The 16,559-nt window shown below is 48.5% G+C and overlaps 1 protein-coding gene across 1 annotated transcript in view; it reads left to right on the top strand.

Moving 5' to 3' along the window:
* LOC139406575 (metalloprotease TIKI2-like) overlaps positions 1–16,559 on the top strand; it is a 105,938-nt gene that overhangs the window by 65,885 nt on the left and 23,494 nt on the right. Inside the window, exon 4 of the mRNA XM_071149306.1 lies at positions 10,372–10,546. Coding sequence (XP_071005407.1) covers positions 10,372–10,546 — 175 coding nt within the window. The remainder of the gene's footprint in view (positions 1–10,371; positions 10,547–16,559) is intronic.

Here is a 16,559-nt window from a genome sequence, read left to right as displayed (position 1 = left end):
CTGGGCCCCCCTCCCACCTTGACCATACATGACGCCCCAGCATACAACAGCTTCACACAGGTCAAAAACTCTTCCCAAACCCAAACACAGACATCACATTAAACAGATACTCATGGTCCACTCTATCAAAAGCCTTCTCTTGATCTAAAGAGACCCGTCCGAAGTTCACATTAGAACCTCTCGACAAGTCCAACATGTCCCTGATTAAGAACAAGTTGTCCGTGATTGAGCGTCCCGGTACACAAGATGTTTGGTTCTTATGTACTATCGAGTCCAAATGGGGCTTCAGTCTTTTAGAGAGGACCTTGGCAAATATCTTGTAGTCCGCACAGAGTAATGCCACAGGCCTCCAGTTCTTAAGTTCAAACAAGTCCCTTTTTTTGGGCAGGAGAGTCAGAGCCGCCCGTCGGCAGCTCATCAGCAACTCTCCTACCCCGACGCATTCACGTAACACGCAAAAGAAGTCCTGTCCTATTGTTCCCCAGAATGTTTTATAAAACTCCACTGGGAGTCCATCGGTGCACAACCGGGGGACATCAGGGTTACGGCCTCTGCCAGTTCATGGGACAACAGAGGAATGTCCATTTCATCCCTCTGTGCCAGATAGAGCTTAGGGAATCCTGCAAACAACATCCTGAGCACACATAGGATCACACATTTCTGCCCTATACAACTCAGTATAAAACACCACAGTCCCTTCCTGCATCTCCCCCACCACAGAGGTCATCCGCCCATCAGACAGCTGTAGACAATGCATACCCTTGGCTTCACTGCTCTGGTTATCCAAACCAAAGAAGAAGGAGCTGGGAGCATCCATCTCCTTGACCATGGAGAACCTAGCTCTTACAAGTGCTCCCTTTGCTTTAACCTGGAAAAACCTGCCCAGGTCCCTACGTAATTCAGCTAAATTAGCCTGGAGGCCTACATTGCCTTGCCCCACCATCTCTACCTCCATCTCACTAAATCAACACTCTAATTCCCCCAATACTCTCCTAGCCTCTGAGGATGAGAGAGCTGTATATTGTTGACAGAAAAGCAGAATTTGGACTTTCCCTACATCCCACCATTGACTCAGAGACTCCTCTCTTCACTGCCCCCAACTTTCCCAAAAGGTCTGGAAACCTGAGCAAAAAGTGGCATCTTGTAAGATCTTTACATTAAACTTCCAATAGGATGCTTGCCAGGGCCCTGGTGAAATAGACAGCCGAGCCATGGTTATATGGTGATCTGAAAACCCCATCGGGTTAATGGTAGCACCCAACAGCCTATTGCACCGATTCCTGGACATGTAAAACCGATCAAGTCGGGAGGCACTCACCCTAGCCCCAAAAACCTTCACCCATGTATACTGTCTTGTGTTGGGATGTTTAGTTCTCCAAATATCCACCCAGTCGAACTGATTAATGATGTCCCTTAACACTCCCACTGACACTGAATGAAGCTTTTCCCCATTTCTGTCTTTCGTTAAAATCCATTGTACAGTTCCAGTCCCCTCCGACCACCAGCGTCTCTTCAGGCGCTACCTGTGAGTGCTCCTGTCTAAAACTCCCAAATAGAACCCCACTCTCTCTCCCTGTGTTAGGCGTATACACATTTATAAAGACAAAACCCATGTTGTTAATTTCTGCTTTTCTGCTTTACACACCTCCTTGGAGGAGAACATTTTTACAGACATACCCGGTACAAAAAGGATTACCTCCCAGCCTACTCAGCTGTTCACCCGAACCCCACTCATACACGGCTAGAGCCAAATACTCCACCGGATCCTTGCTGTAAACTCTGGACCTTGGCTAACGCCACTGCCATGAAGCTCACTAGCCGTGAGCCAGGCACATCTCCCTGCAAACTAAATTCTACAATACCTCTTTCGCCATCTGGCTTGGATTATCTGTCGACACGGCCCTCCGCCGCACCACCACGACTGGTCTGCCGACGAATACTCCATCCGCTGTGCCTTCAATCGTCCTCCGTCTGAGCAGACCCCCCCTACCACCCCCGGGCTACTAACTTTAAACGCTGTGTGCTAGCGTAGTGGCGGCTTCCCTGGTCTATCTACTGCTTCCCCCTGGACACTATGATCACTTGGCTACATAGCTGATGCCTGCTGGACAGTCCATTAATCACGGTACTCCATTCTGTTTATTAAAGTTTTATCTGTCGGCCCCAGCCGCGAACTCAGGCTCTGTGTGTAGTTAATCCGACCCTCTCTGCCTAGTCATCGCCATTTTACTTGCTGTTGTTGTGTTAGCTGACTAGCTGTTGTTGTCTCACCTGCTGTTTTAGCTCGCTCTCCCAATCAAGACCTGCAATTACTTTATGCCTTGCTGTATGTCTCTCTCAAATATCAATATGCCTTGTATACTGTTGTTCAGGTTAGTTATCATTGTTTTAGTTTACAATGGAGCCCCTAGTTCCACTCCTCACACCTCTGATACCTCTTTTGTCCCACCTCCCACACATGCGGTGACCTCACCCATTATAACCAGCATGTCCAGAGATACAACCTCTCTTATAATCACCCAGTGCCTGGGCTTACCTCCGCTGTACCCACACCCCACCATACCCTTGTCTGCACATTATGCCCTGAATATATTCTACCATGCCCATAAATCTGCTTTTATTTCTTGTCCCCAACGCTCTAGGCGACCAGTTTTGATAGCCTTTAGCCGCACCCTCATCCTACTCCTCCTCTGTTCCTCGGGTGATGTGGAGGTAAACCCAGGCCCTGTATGTCCCCAGGCACCCTCATTTGTTGACTTTTGTGATCGACAAAGCCTTGGTTTCATGCATGTCAACATCAGAAGCCTCCTCCCTAAGTTTGTTTTACTCACTGCTTTAGCACACTCTGCCAACCCTGATGTCCTTGCCGTGTCTGAATCATGGCTTAGGAAGGCCACCAAAAATGTTCCATACCCAACTATAACACTTTCCGTCAAGATAGAACTGCCAAAGGGGGAGGAGTTGCAATCTACTGCAGAGATAGCCTGCAAAGTTCTGTCATACTTTCCAGGTCTATGCCCAAACAGTTCGAACTTCTAATTTTAAAAATGAATCTCTCCAGAAATAAGTCTCTCACTGTTGCCGCCTGCTACCGACCCCCTCAGCTCCCAGCTGTGCCCAGGACACCATCTGTGAATTGATCTCCCCCCATCTAGCTTCAGAGTTTGTTCTGTTAGGTGACCTAAACTGGGATATGCTTAACACCCCGGCAGTCCTACAATCTAAGCTAGATGCCCTCAATCTCACACAAATCATCAAGGAACCCACCAGGTACAACCCTAAATCCATTAACATGGGCACCCTAATTGACATTATCCTGACCAACTTGCCCTCCAAATACACCTCTGCTGTCTTCAATCAGGATCTCAGCGATCACTGCCTCATTGCCTGTATCCGCTACGGGTCCGCGGTCAAACGACCACCCCTCATCACTGTCAAACGCTCCCTAAAACACTTCTGCGAGCAGGCCTTTCTAAACGACCTGGCCCAGGTATCCTGGAAGGATATTGACCTCATCCCGTCAGTTGAGGATGCCTGGTCATTCTTTAAAAGTAACTTCCTCACCATCTTAGACAAGCATACTCCGTTCAAAAAATGCAGAACTAAGAACAGATATAGCCCTTGGTTTACTCCAGACCTGACTGCCCTCGACCAGCACAAAAACATCCTGTGGCGGACTGCAATAGCATCCCCGCGATATGAAACTGTTCAGGGAAGTCAGGAACCAATACACGCAGTCAGTCAGGAAAGCAAAGGCTTTTTCAAGCAGAAATTTGCATCCTGTAGGTCTAACTCCAAAAAGTTCTGGGACACTGTAAAGTCCATGGAGAACAAGAGCACCTCCTCCCAGCTGCCCACTGCACTGAGGCTAGGTAACACGGTCACCACCGATAAATCCGTGATAATCGAAAACTTCAACAAGCATTTCTCAACGGCTGGCCATGCCTTCCTCCTGGCTACTCCAACCTCGGTCAACAGCTCCCCCCCCCCCCCCCTCGCAGGTACTCGCCCATGCCTCCCATGCTTCTCCTTTACCCAAATCCAGAAAGCAGATGTTCTGAAAGAGCTGCAAAACCTTGACCCATACAAATCAGCTGGGCTTGACAATCTGGACCCTCTATTTCTGAAACTGTCTGCCGCCATTGTCGCAACCCCTATTACCAGCCGTCTTCATCGACCTGGCCAAGGCTTTCGACTCTGTCAATCACCATATTCTTATCGGCAGACTCAGTAGCCTCGGTTTTTCTAATGACTGCCTTGCCTCGTTCACCAACTACTTTGCAGACAGAGTTCAGTGTGTCAAATCGGAGGGCATGTTGTCCGGTCCTCTGGCAGTCTCTATGGGGGTACCACAGGGTTCAATTCTCGGGCCGACTCTTTTCTCTGTATATATCAATGATGTTGCTCTTGCTGCGGGCGATTCCCTGATCCACCTCTACGCAGACGACACCATTCTGTATACTTCTGGCCCTTCCTTGGACACTGTGCTATCTAACCCCCAAACGACCTTCAGTGCCATACAACACTCCTTCCGTGGCCTCCAACTGCTCTTAAACGCTAGTAAAACCAAATGCATGCTTTTCAACCGTTCGCTGCCTGCACCCGCACGCCCGACTAGCTTCACCACCCTGGATGGTTCCGACCTAGAATATGTGGACATCTATAAGTACCTAGGTGTCTGGCTAGACTGCAAACTCTCCTTCCAGACTCATATCAAACATCTCCAATCCAAAATCAAATCTAAAATCTGCTTTCTATTTCGCAACAAAGCCTCCTTCACTCACGCCGCAAAACTTACCCTAGTAAAACTGACTATCCTACCGATCCTCGACTTCGGCGATGTCATCTACAAAATAGCTTCCAATACTTTTTTTTTTTTTGACTTGTTTATTGTTTATTGTTTACTCCATGTGTAACTCTGTGTTGTTGTCTGTTCACACTGCTATGCTTTATCTTGGCCAGGTCGCAGTTGCAAATGAGAACTTGTGCTCAACTACCCTACCTGGTTAAATAAAGAAAAAAAAAGAAAAAAAGACCCAGCCTCCGCTACACCACCATTCATAGCATGACTAGACCCAGCCTCATCTACACCACCATCTCTAGCCTGACTAGACCCAGCCTCATCTACACCACCATCCATAGCATGACTAGACCCAGCCTCATCTACACCACCATCCATAGCATGACTAGACCCAGCCTCATCTACACCACCATCCATAGCATGACTAGACCCAGCCTCATCTACACCACCATCTCTAGCCTGACTAGACCCAGCCTCATCTACACCACCATCTCTAGCCTGACTAGACCCAGCCTCATCTACACCACCATCCATAGCATGACTAGACCCAGCCTCATCTACACCACCATCTCTAGCCTGACTAGACCCAGCCTCATCTACACCACCATCCATAGCATGACTAGACCCAGCCTCATCTACACCACCATCCATAGCATGACTAGACCCAGCCTCATCTACACCACCATCTCTAGCCTGACTAGACCCAGCCTCATCTACACCACCATCCATAGCATGACTAGACCCAGCCTCATCTACACCACCATCCATAGCATGACTAGACCCAGCCTCATCTACACCACCATCTCTAGCCTGACTAGACCCAGCCTCATCTACACCACCATCCATAGCATGACTAGACCCAGCCTCATCTACACCACCATTCATAGCATGACTAGACCCAGCCTCATCTACCACACTACCCATAGCATGACTAGACCCAGCATCATCTACACCACCATCCATAGCATGACTAGACCCAGCCTCATCTACACCACCATCCATAGCATGACTAGACCCAGCCTCATCTACACCACCATTCATAGCATGACTAGACCCAGCCTCATCTACACCACCATCCACAGCATGACTAGACCCAGCCTCATCTACACCACCGTCCACAGCATGACTAGACCCAGCCTCATCTACACCACCATCCATAGCATGACTAGACCCAGCCTCATCTACACCACCATTCATAGCATGACTAGACCCAGCCTCATCTACACCACCATTCATAGCATGACTAGACCCAGCCTCATCTACACCACCATCCATAGCATGACTAGACCCAGCCTCATCTACACCACCATTCATAGCATGACTAGACCCAGCCTCATCTACACCACCATCCACAGCATGACTAGACCCAGCCTCATCTACACCACCATTCATAGCATGACTAGACCCAGCCTCATCTACACCACCATCCACAGCATGACTAGACCCAGCCTCATCTACACCACCATTCATAGCATGACTAGACCCAGCCTCATCTACACCACCATCCACAGCATGACTAGGCCCAGCCTCATCTACACCACCATCCATAGCATGACTAGACCCAGCCTCATCTACACCACCATCCACAGCATGACTAGGCCCAGCCTCATCTACACCACCATCCATAGCATGACTAGACCCAGCCTCATCTACCCCACCATCTCTGGCATGACTAGGCCCAGCCTCATCTACACCACCATCCATAGCATGACTAGGCCCAGCCTCATCTACACCCCCATCCATAGCATGACTAGACCCAGCCTCATCTACACCACCATCCATAGCATGACTAGGCCCAGCCTCAGCTACACCACCATCCATAGCATGACTAGGCCCAGCCTCAGCTACCCCACCATCCATAGCATGACTAGACCCAGCCTCATCTACACCACCATCTCTAGCATGACTAGACCCAGCCTCATCTACACCACCATCTCTAGCATGACTAGACCCAGCCTCATCTACACCACCATCCACAGCATGACTAGACCCAGCCTCATCTACACCACCATTCATAGCATGACTAGACCCAGCCTCATCTACACCACCATCCACAGCATGACTAGGCCCAGCCTCATCTACACCACCATCCATAGCATGACTAGACCCAGCCTCATCTACACCACCATCCACAGCATGACTAGGCCCAGCCTCATCTACACCACCATCCATAGCATGACTAGACCCAGCCTCATCTACCCCACCATCTCTGGCATGACTAGGCCCAGCCTCATCTACACCACCATCCATAGCATGACTAGGCCCAGCCTCATCTACACCCCCATCCATAGCATGACTAGACCCAGCCTCATCTACACCACCATCCATAGCATGACTAGGCCCAGCCTCAGCTACACCACCATCCATAGCATGACTAGGCCCAGCCTCAGCTACCCCACCATCCATAGCATGACTAGACCCAGCCTCATCTACACCACCATCTCTAGCATGACTAGACCCAGCCTCATCTACACCACCATCTCTAGCATGACTAGACCCAGCCTCATCTACACCACCATCCATAGCATGACTAGGCCCAGCCTCAACTACCCCACCATCTCTAGCCTGACTAGACCCAGCCTCCGCTACACCACCATCCATAGCCTGACTAGACCCAGCCTCTGCTACACCACCATCTCTAGCCTGACTAGACCCAGCCTCCGCTACACCACCATCCATAGCCTGACTAGACCCAGCCTCTGCTACCCCACCATCTCTGGCATGACTAGGCCCAGCCTCATCTACACCACCATCCATAGCATGACTAGACCCAGCCTCATCTACACCACCGTTCATAGCATGACTAGACCCTGCCTCATCTACATCACCATTCATAGCATGACTAGACCCAGCCTCATCTACACCACCATCCATAGCATGAATAGACCCAGCTTCAGCTACCCCACCATCTCTAGCCTGACTAGGCCCAGCCTCATCTACCCCACCATCCGTAGCATGAATAGACCCAGCCTCATCTACACCACCATCCATAGCATGAATAGACCCAGCCTCAACTACCCCACCCTCTGGCATGACTAGGCCCAGCCTCATCTACACCACCATTCATAACCTGACTAGACCCAGTGTCATCTACACCACCATCCATAGCATGACTAGGCCCAGCCTCATCTACACCACCATCCATAGCATGACTAGGCCCAGCCTCTGCATCTCTGCATCTTGCCCCCTGCACGTTGACCTCGATTTCCCCCACTGGTGCTTGTACCCTCACCTTGTCTACGGCCTTAATGTGGGTACGCAAAGCTTTTATTCCCCAAATCCCCACACTCAAAACACTGTAGACTATCTGTGCTGGCAAACCCTGCGTAGAGCCCCTCACCATGCCTCACTTTAAAATGCACATTTAGCTGTTGTTCATTGTTATTCAGAAACATAAACACTTGCCTCCGGAACGAAACAACGTGCTTAACGGCATCTGTCTGAAAGCCTGCTGACAGTACACGAAAACCGCTAGCAAACTTACCGAAACGACTCAGCTCTTTCCTGATTTGATCATCCGTAATAAACGGAGGCAAATTTGCAACTACCACCCTGGTCGAAGGGGTAGAAAGAGGTGAAATTTGCACCAACACCACTTACACATATTCCACGAGCAATTAGCCTACCAACCAAATTTGCTCTTTTCATGAAGACAACCACAGCTTTGTTCATTCTAGAAGCAGAATGTATAAATTCAGCTCCTACCTGTTCACCGACTGCAAGCAGAACCTCCTCCACTTTAACACCATTCTAAGGAACACGCCTGAATCCATGCTGTATCGACAGCGTCTCTTCCGTGCTAGGCTGAGAAGCCATCGCGCACACCACACCTTCCAAACCCCAGGAATCTAACTCTGTCCTCTTCCACCCTAACTTTGAAAAAACCTGTGGATACCGCTAAAACAAATAGTGCATTAACCCTCCAATATAGAAAAAACAAATGTAAAGAAAAGACCAAGGACAAAATAAAGAAAGTTAGGACAGAGCCCTCCACACTAAACACTCAAACTCCAAAAAACTCCCAGCATGCACTGCAAGAGAGAGAGAGAGAGAGACAGAGAGAGTAGATTAAGAGAGAGAGAGGTGACAGAGAGAGACAGACAGAGATATTATTGGTGAGAGAGAGACAGAGAGAGGAGATTAAGAGAGTGTGAGATGGGAGAGAGGGATGAGAGTGTTTTGGGGGAGTGTGTGAGATAGAGACTGCATGCTAACAGGAGTACGACAGCTGACCCATCTATGTCTCAGCGCAACCCATCACAGACACACACACATGTACGTGATTAGGAGCTTTCCATGCTCCCTTGGCTTTCAGCTCTCCAGTCCTCCTCATGACTTTTAGTGCTGCAGCTCAATAAGACACAGCAGCTACAGGTGTCCAGAACATACAGTACAGTACATCATACAGTACTTTTCAAGGCCCTCTGGGCAATCAGTCTTTAAAGCCCCAAGAGACATGATACACTCGCTCTCTCTCTCTCTCTCTCTCTCTCTCTCTCTCTCTCTCTCTCTCTCTCTCTCTCTCTCTCTCTCTCTCGCTCTCGCACAGCCCACGCACAGCCCACGCACAGCCCACGCACAGCCCTGTTCTCTCTGACCTCTCTCCTGATAACCCCTTCCTGTCATTACCCTCCCTCCTCCCCCCTCACTCCCTCCATCTCCAGTGGGGGGAGTAGCCCTGGTCAGGAAGTGGAGAGGAACTTGCTCCTAACAAATGCTTTGACCCCAGAGCTGGAAGGAAGTGAACAGGATACTCCCAGAGAACAGCACAGGGATGGAGCTCAGATGCAGTCTGCTCTGCTGCCTCCTGGCCCCCGGTGTGTGTGTGTGTGTGTGTGTGTGTGTGTCTTTCAGAGCAGCTTTATAATAGAGCAGGGCCTCTGTAACCGTGGCCCTTGAGGCCCCCCTCTAAACACAAGAACCCTCCCCTCCTGCTCCTCCTGGACCCCTGATCATCTCTGCAGATTAATGGACTGCCTATCCCTCTGAGCTGGCCAAGAGCTGACTACATCCAGGAAGCTGTCTGCTGTAAATCAATCAAACCCCAATTAAACACACATTCACACACACACATGCAAGCAGGCATGCAAACACACACACACATCAGCAGAGTAGAGCTGTGTCATTTTCTCTCTCTCTCGCTCTCTCTCTCTCTCTCTCTGCCTCTCTCTCTCTGCGTCTCTCTCTCTCTCTCTGTCTCTCTCTCTGTCTCTCTCTCTCTGTCTCTCTGTCTCTCTGTCTCTCTGTCTCTCTCTCTGCTGGTCATTTTCCTTCAGGCTGTCGTGCAACACACGCTGGCACAAATGTCAGGAACACTTTCTCCTGCCAGGTCTCACACAGGCACTTGTGTGTGCCAGGACGTCACTAACACCCTCCCTCTCCGACTATGTCCTTGTCTCTTTCCTCTTCCCTGGTTCTCCCACTCTGTCCTTCTCTCTTTCCTCTTCTCTCACTCTGTCCTCTCTTTCCTCTTCCTTGGTTCTCCCACTCTGTCCTTCTCTTTCCCCTCCCTCTCTTCCATTCTCTCTTTCCCCTTCCTTCTCTCTCCCCCCCCCCCCCCCCCCTCTCAGCTCCCTCACTTCATCAACAGTTCCCTGCCGGCCCATGAGAAGACCACGGCACTTCAGATTGACAACTACTTCCGCCAGGAGCTTATCTACAAACGCAATGAGCGAATGGCACGCCGCATCTCCGCCCTCATCCAGAGAAACCCCTCCCAGACCTTCTTCTTTGCTTTTGGTGCAGGTGAGTGGGAAGGGTTGTAAGGTTATAAGTCCAGTTAACCACATAACACTCATCTAAGGTCAGTTTCACATTTTACCACTACTGGGTTAGGTTAGGATTTAGGGAGGGTAAGCTCAACCTAGATCTGTGCCTATGGGCACCTCTATGGGACCCCATCTCTGGTACTCTGTTGTGCTCACAGAAACTGTGTGTTCGTCTTTCACAAACACTGAAGCTTAGTTACTTGACATAGGGAGCTGGAAGTGGCTGCAGAGTGGATGACGGCGACAGTAGTAAATGATAGACTACCTGTCTTTATGGCCCAGTCAGAGGTGGGTTTTGGCAGCCAGAGGACAGGAGACAGATGAAGGCTGGAGGCCATGTTCACAGTGCTGCCCTGCACCTCAGCCCACTGTTAGCTCTCCCCAGCCACCAGTAAAGACTAATGGGGCGTAGAGAGGAGAGGAGAGGAGAGGAGAGGAGAGGAGAGGAGAGGAGAGGAGCTTACACCCAACATCTCAGTGGAGGCAAGGAATTCTCACGGATACAGTTACATCTACATCTGCACAGTGTCTGAGTGTCTGGTTGTGTGTGTTTGTGTGTGGGTCTGTGTGTATGGGGGGGGACAGCGAGTGAGAAAGAGATATCAGGTTTGTGTCTGGTTAGTGTTTGTACCCATGTTAATGTGTGTTTACGCTGAGCAAAATGCTCTCAATCTTGTGTTTGAAAACTTGTGTTTGAAAACTGGAGAAAGTGCAGGACAATAATAGTCTTCAATTGTTCCCAGATCTCTGGCATGTAGAAACACATGTAAAATACACACACACACACACACACAACAGCAGTTCCCTCCCAAATCCAGAAATGAAGAAACCATGAGATGTTTGTTTCAATTATCATTCCACACTAATGCTGCTAATGTTTCCTGAATGTTGCAGTGTGTCCTGGGGGAGAGGGGAGTGTGTGTATGTGTGTAAATGGGTGGTGCAGTCTCCTGGGTGTGTGCTTAGTGCTGTGCACCATACTGCATGATTAATGCTGATCGCCTGGTTCCTTCCTCTGAGCATTTTTCACTCCCTCGCTCCTTCTACCCAGTGTTTGGACAAGGCCACTGCAGCAATAACCAGCTGTGCAGAGATAGAGTGTGCACAGTATGTGTGTGCACAGTATGTGCGTGTACAGTATGTGTGTGTGTGTGTGTGTGTGTGTGTGTGTGTGTGTGTGTGTGTGTGTGTGTACATGATTATACAGTAAGTGTACTATAGCTGTGTGTTCACAAGTGTACACACTGTATGTGTATTAGAAGTAATGAGTTGATTTTCATCTAATAAATACATCTATGACCAGCATTCCAGTGAACCGGTGGAGGAAATAACCCTTGATGAATCTGAAGATACATCCTTCCATCATTAAACTGTGTGTTTTCATTGGGATCCTGAAACCCACGTGAACCACAGATACAAGTGAACCAAACCAGTCTTCCCAGCCAGTCTGTCGTTCTGCCCCTGAACAGGCAGTTAACCCACAGTTCAAAGGCCGTCATTGAAAATAAGAATTTGTTACTGGGCTTGTAGGCAATGGGACTATATAGAACACTTTGAGGAGGTACTGCTAAAAATGTGTCCGATAACATCGCTAATTTTTTCCCATTCTACACCACTCTGATGTAGGGCTGGTGTAGGGTGGAGTTGGAGGTATAGACTCTGATGTAGGGCTGGTGTAGGGTGAAGTGGGAGGTATAGACTCTGATGTAGGGCTGGTGTAGGGTGGAGTTGGAGGTATAGACTCTGATGTAGGGCTGGTGTAGGGTGGAGTTGGAGGTATAGACTCTGATGTAGGGCTGGTGTAGGGTGGAGTTGGAGGTATAGACTCTGATGTAGGGCTGGTGTAGGGTGGAGTTGGAGGTATAGACTCTGATGTAGGGCTGGTGTAGGGTGGAGTTGGAGGTATAGACTCTGATGTAGGGCTGGTGTAGGGTGGAGTTGGAGGTATAGACTGATGTAGGGCTGGTGTAAGGTGGAGTTGGAGGTATAGACTCTGATGTAGGGCTGGTGTAGGGTGGAGTTGGAGGTATAGACTGATGTAGGGCTGGTGTAGGGTGGAGTTGGAGGTATAGACTTTGATGTAGGGCTGGTGTAGGGTGAAGTGGGAGGTATAGACTCTGATGTAGGGCTGGTGTAGGGTGGAGTTGGAGGTATAGACTGATGTAGGGCTGGTGTAGGGTGGAGTTGGAGGTATAGACTCTGATGTAGGGCTGGTGTAGGGTGGAGTTGGAGGTATAGACTCTGATGTAGGGCTGGTGTAGGGTGGAGTTGGAGGTATAGAATCTGATGTAGGGCTGGTGTAGGGTGGAGTTGGAGGTATAGAATCTGATGTAGGGCTGGTGTAGGGTGGAGTTGGAGGTATAGACTCTGATGTAGGGCTGGTGTAGGGTGGAGTTGGAGGTATAGACTCTGATGTAGGGCTGGTGTAGGGTGAAGTGGGAGGTATAGACTCTGATGTAGGGCTGGTGTAGGGTGGAGTTGGAGGTATAGACTCTGATGTAGGGCTGGTGTAGGGTGGAGTTGGAGGTATAGACTCTGATGTAGGGTTGGTGTAGGGTGGAGTTGGAGGTATAGACTGTGGTGTAGGGCTTGTGTAGGGTGGAGTTGGAGGTATAGACTGATGTAGGGCTGGTTTATGGTAGATTTGGAGGTATTGACTCTGATGTAGAGTTCGTGTAGGGTGGAGTTGGAGGTATAGAACTGGTGTATAAGATTTGGTGTATGGCCTGTGATGACCTCACCTGGGTGCCTGGTGAACAAGATAGTGCCAAGTCACCTGTTGGCCATCTGTCTGTCTGTCTGCGTTCCTTCAGCTGACAGGCCAGTGTGTGTGTGTGACTATGTGTCTGTGTCTGTGTATGTGTGAGGGCTGACAGGTAGTGTGAGCTGATGAGAAACATGACAGCAGCGCGGCCGTCACCGGGCGGTAACCCAGGAGTACAGACGCGAGCGCCAGGCCGTGGAGGACTACGTTTCCTCTAGGTTCTCTCCCAGGCGCCTGAAGCAGCTCTCAGAGAAGCAGATATCAAAATATCCCACAGTCACCTTCTGACATCATCTTCTGCTAACACTTTACTTATGAAGTGTTAAATTGGCTGATAAATATGCATAGCACCTTATAGATTTAGCCATAGAGCATAGTACTGGTGAGGCCTAAGGGAACACTGTACTCTGCCATTGTCTTCTTTCTGTCAGTTTATTGGCTCAGCTCTGTCTGTCTCTGCTTTCATATCTGTCTGTCCGTCTGTCTCTGTCTTAATCATAGTATTTCTGTCTCTGTATCACCACTGTCTGTTTGTATTTTTCTGTCTGTGTCTGTCTGTCTTGGCCATCCGTCCAGGGCCTTCTCTGACACCCTCTTCATCATCCCAGCTGCAGACTCTTCAGAGCAAAGCCGAGCTGGAGGAGAAATAGTGTTTATAAGAGCTCCTTCCTTCCATATGGCTGATAACTATTAACGTTCCCCGCTGCATTTGAGCGGGCGTCCAGGTTAAGGCATTCTAGAGTTACCCGTGCCGTTTTATGACTTTTCCGGGGGTAATTAAACCATACGATATGTGTATAAAGTGGTTTGGGCAGGCCACCCATTTTGCCACAGCACCCCCCTTCCCCTCAATCTTGCCACAGCATCCGCTTATTTATGAAAATCAAGAGGGGATTATGGAGTCATAACATAACAAGCAGAAAATAAATGCTCCATCCAACAGAAATTCTGAGTGGTCGTTACAGTGACAGTGGCGTTACAGTGAGAGTGGTGTTACAGTGAGAGTGGTGTTACAGTGACAGTGGTGTTACAGTGAGAGTGGCGTTACAGTGAGAGTGTTGTTACAGTGAGAGTGTTGTTACAGTGAGAGTGGCGTTACAGTGACAGTGGTGTTACAGTGAGAGTGGTGTTACAGTGACAGTGGTGTTACAGTGAGAGTGGTGTTACAGTGACAGTGTTGTTACAGTGAGAGTGGCGTTACAGTATGAGTGGTGTTACAGTGAGAGTGGTGTTACAGTGACAGTGGTGTTACAGTGACAGTGGTGTTACAGTGACAGTGGTGTTACAGTGACAGTGGTGTTACAGTGACAGTGGTGTTACAGTGAGAGTTTTGTTACAATGAGAGTGGCGTTACAGTGACAGTGTTGTTACAGTGAGAGGGGTGCCACAATGGCAGTGTTGTCACGGGGAGAGTGGTGTAACAGTGAGAGTGGTGTTACAGTGGAAGTGGTGTTACAGTGAGAGTGGTGTTACAGTGAGAGGGGGCTAGAGGTCGACCGATTAATCAAAATGACCGATTAATTAGGGCCGATTTCAAGTTTTCATAACAATCGGAAATCGGTATTTTTGGGAGCTGATTTTGCAGATGTAATTATTATTATTATTATTTTATTTTCTACCTTTATTTAACTAGGAAAGTCCGTTAAAGAACACATTCTTATTTTCAATGACGGCCTAGGAATGGTGGGTTAACCGCCTTGTTCAGGGGCAGAACGACAGATTTTGCAACCTTGCAGTTAACTACTCCAACGCTCTAACCACCTGCCTCTTATTGCACTCCACGAGGAGCCTGCCTGTTACGCGAATGGAGTAGAAGCCAAGGTAAGTTGCTAGCTAGCATTAAACTTATCTTATAAAAAACAATCAATCAATCATAATCACTAGTTATAACTACACATGGTTGCTCATATTACTAGTTTATCTAGCGTGTCCTGCGTTGCATATAATTGATGCAACACTGGGGGATGATTTAACAAAAGCGCATTTGCGAAAAAAGCACAATCGTTGGATGATTGTACCTACAGTGCCTTGCGAAAGTATTCGGCCCCCTTGAACTTTGCGACCTTTTGCCACATTTCAGGCTTCAAACATAAAGATATAAAACTGTATTTTTTTGTGAAGAATCATCAACAAGTGGGACACAATCATGAAGTGGAACGACATTTATTGGATATTTCAAACTTTTTTAACAAATCAAAAACTGAAAAATTGGGCGTGCAAAATTATTCAGCCCCCTTAAGTTAATACTTTGTAGCGCCACCTTTTGCTGCGATTACAGCTGTAAGTCGCTTGGGGTATGTCTCTATCAGTTTAGCACATCGAGAGACTGACATTTTTTCCCATTCCTCCTTGCAAAACAGCTCGAGCTCAGTGAGGTTGGATGGAGAGCATTTGTGAACAGCAGTTTTCAGTTCTTTCCACAGATTCTCGATTGGATTCAGGTCTGGACTTTGACTTGGCCATTCTAACACCTGGATATGTTTATTTTTGAACCATTCCATTGTAGATTTTGCTTTATGTTTTGGATCATTGTCTTGTTGGAAGACAAATCTCCGTCCCAGTCTCAGGTCTTTTGCAGACTCCATCAGGTTTTCTTCCAGAATGGTCCTGTATTTGGCTCCATCCATCTTCCCATCAATTTTAACCATCTTCCCTGCCCTGCTGAAGAAAAGCAGGCCCAAACCATGATGCTGCCACCACCATGTTTGACAGTGGGGATGGTGTGTTCAGGCTGATGAGCTGTGTTGCTTTTACGCCAAACATAACGTTTTGAATTGTTGCCAAAAAGTTCAATTTTGGTTTCATCTGACCAGAGCACCTTCTTCCACATGTTTGGTGTGTCTCCCAGGTGGCTTGTGGCAAACTTTAAATGACACTTTTTATGGATATTTTTAAGAAATGGCTTTCTTCTTGCCACTCTTCCATAAAGGCCAGATTTGTGCAATAAACGACTGATTGTTGTCCTATGGACAGAGTCTCCCACCTCAGTTGTAGATCTCTGCAGTTCATCCAGAGTGATCATGGGCCTCTTGGCTGCATCTCTGATCAGTCTTCTTCTCTAAACTGAAAGTTTAGAGGGATGGCCAGGTCTTGGTAGATTTGCAGTGGTCTGATACTCCTTCCATTTCAATATTATCGCTTGCACAGTGCTCCTTGGGATGTTTAAAGCTTGGGAAATCTTTTTGTATCCAAATCCGGCTTTAAACTTCTTCACAGCAGTATCTCG

Source organism: Oncorhynchus clarkii, chromosome 4 (genome assembly GCF_045791955.1).
Source record: "Oncorhynchus clarkii lewisi isolate Uvic-CL-2024 chromosome 4, UVic_Ocla_1.0, whole genome shotgun sequence".
Lineage (NCBI taxonomy): Eukaryota > Metazoa > Chordata > Actinopteri > Salmoniformes > Salmonidae > Oncorhynchus > Oncorhynchus clarkii.
The sequence above is the reverse complement of the archived record's forward strand: the minus strand, read 5'-3'. Positions and strand labels throughout refer to the sequence as shown.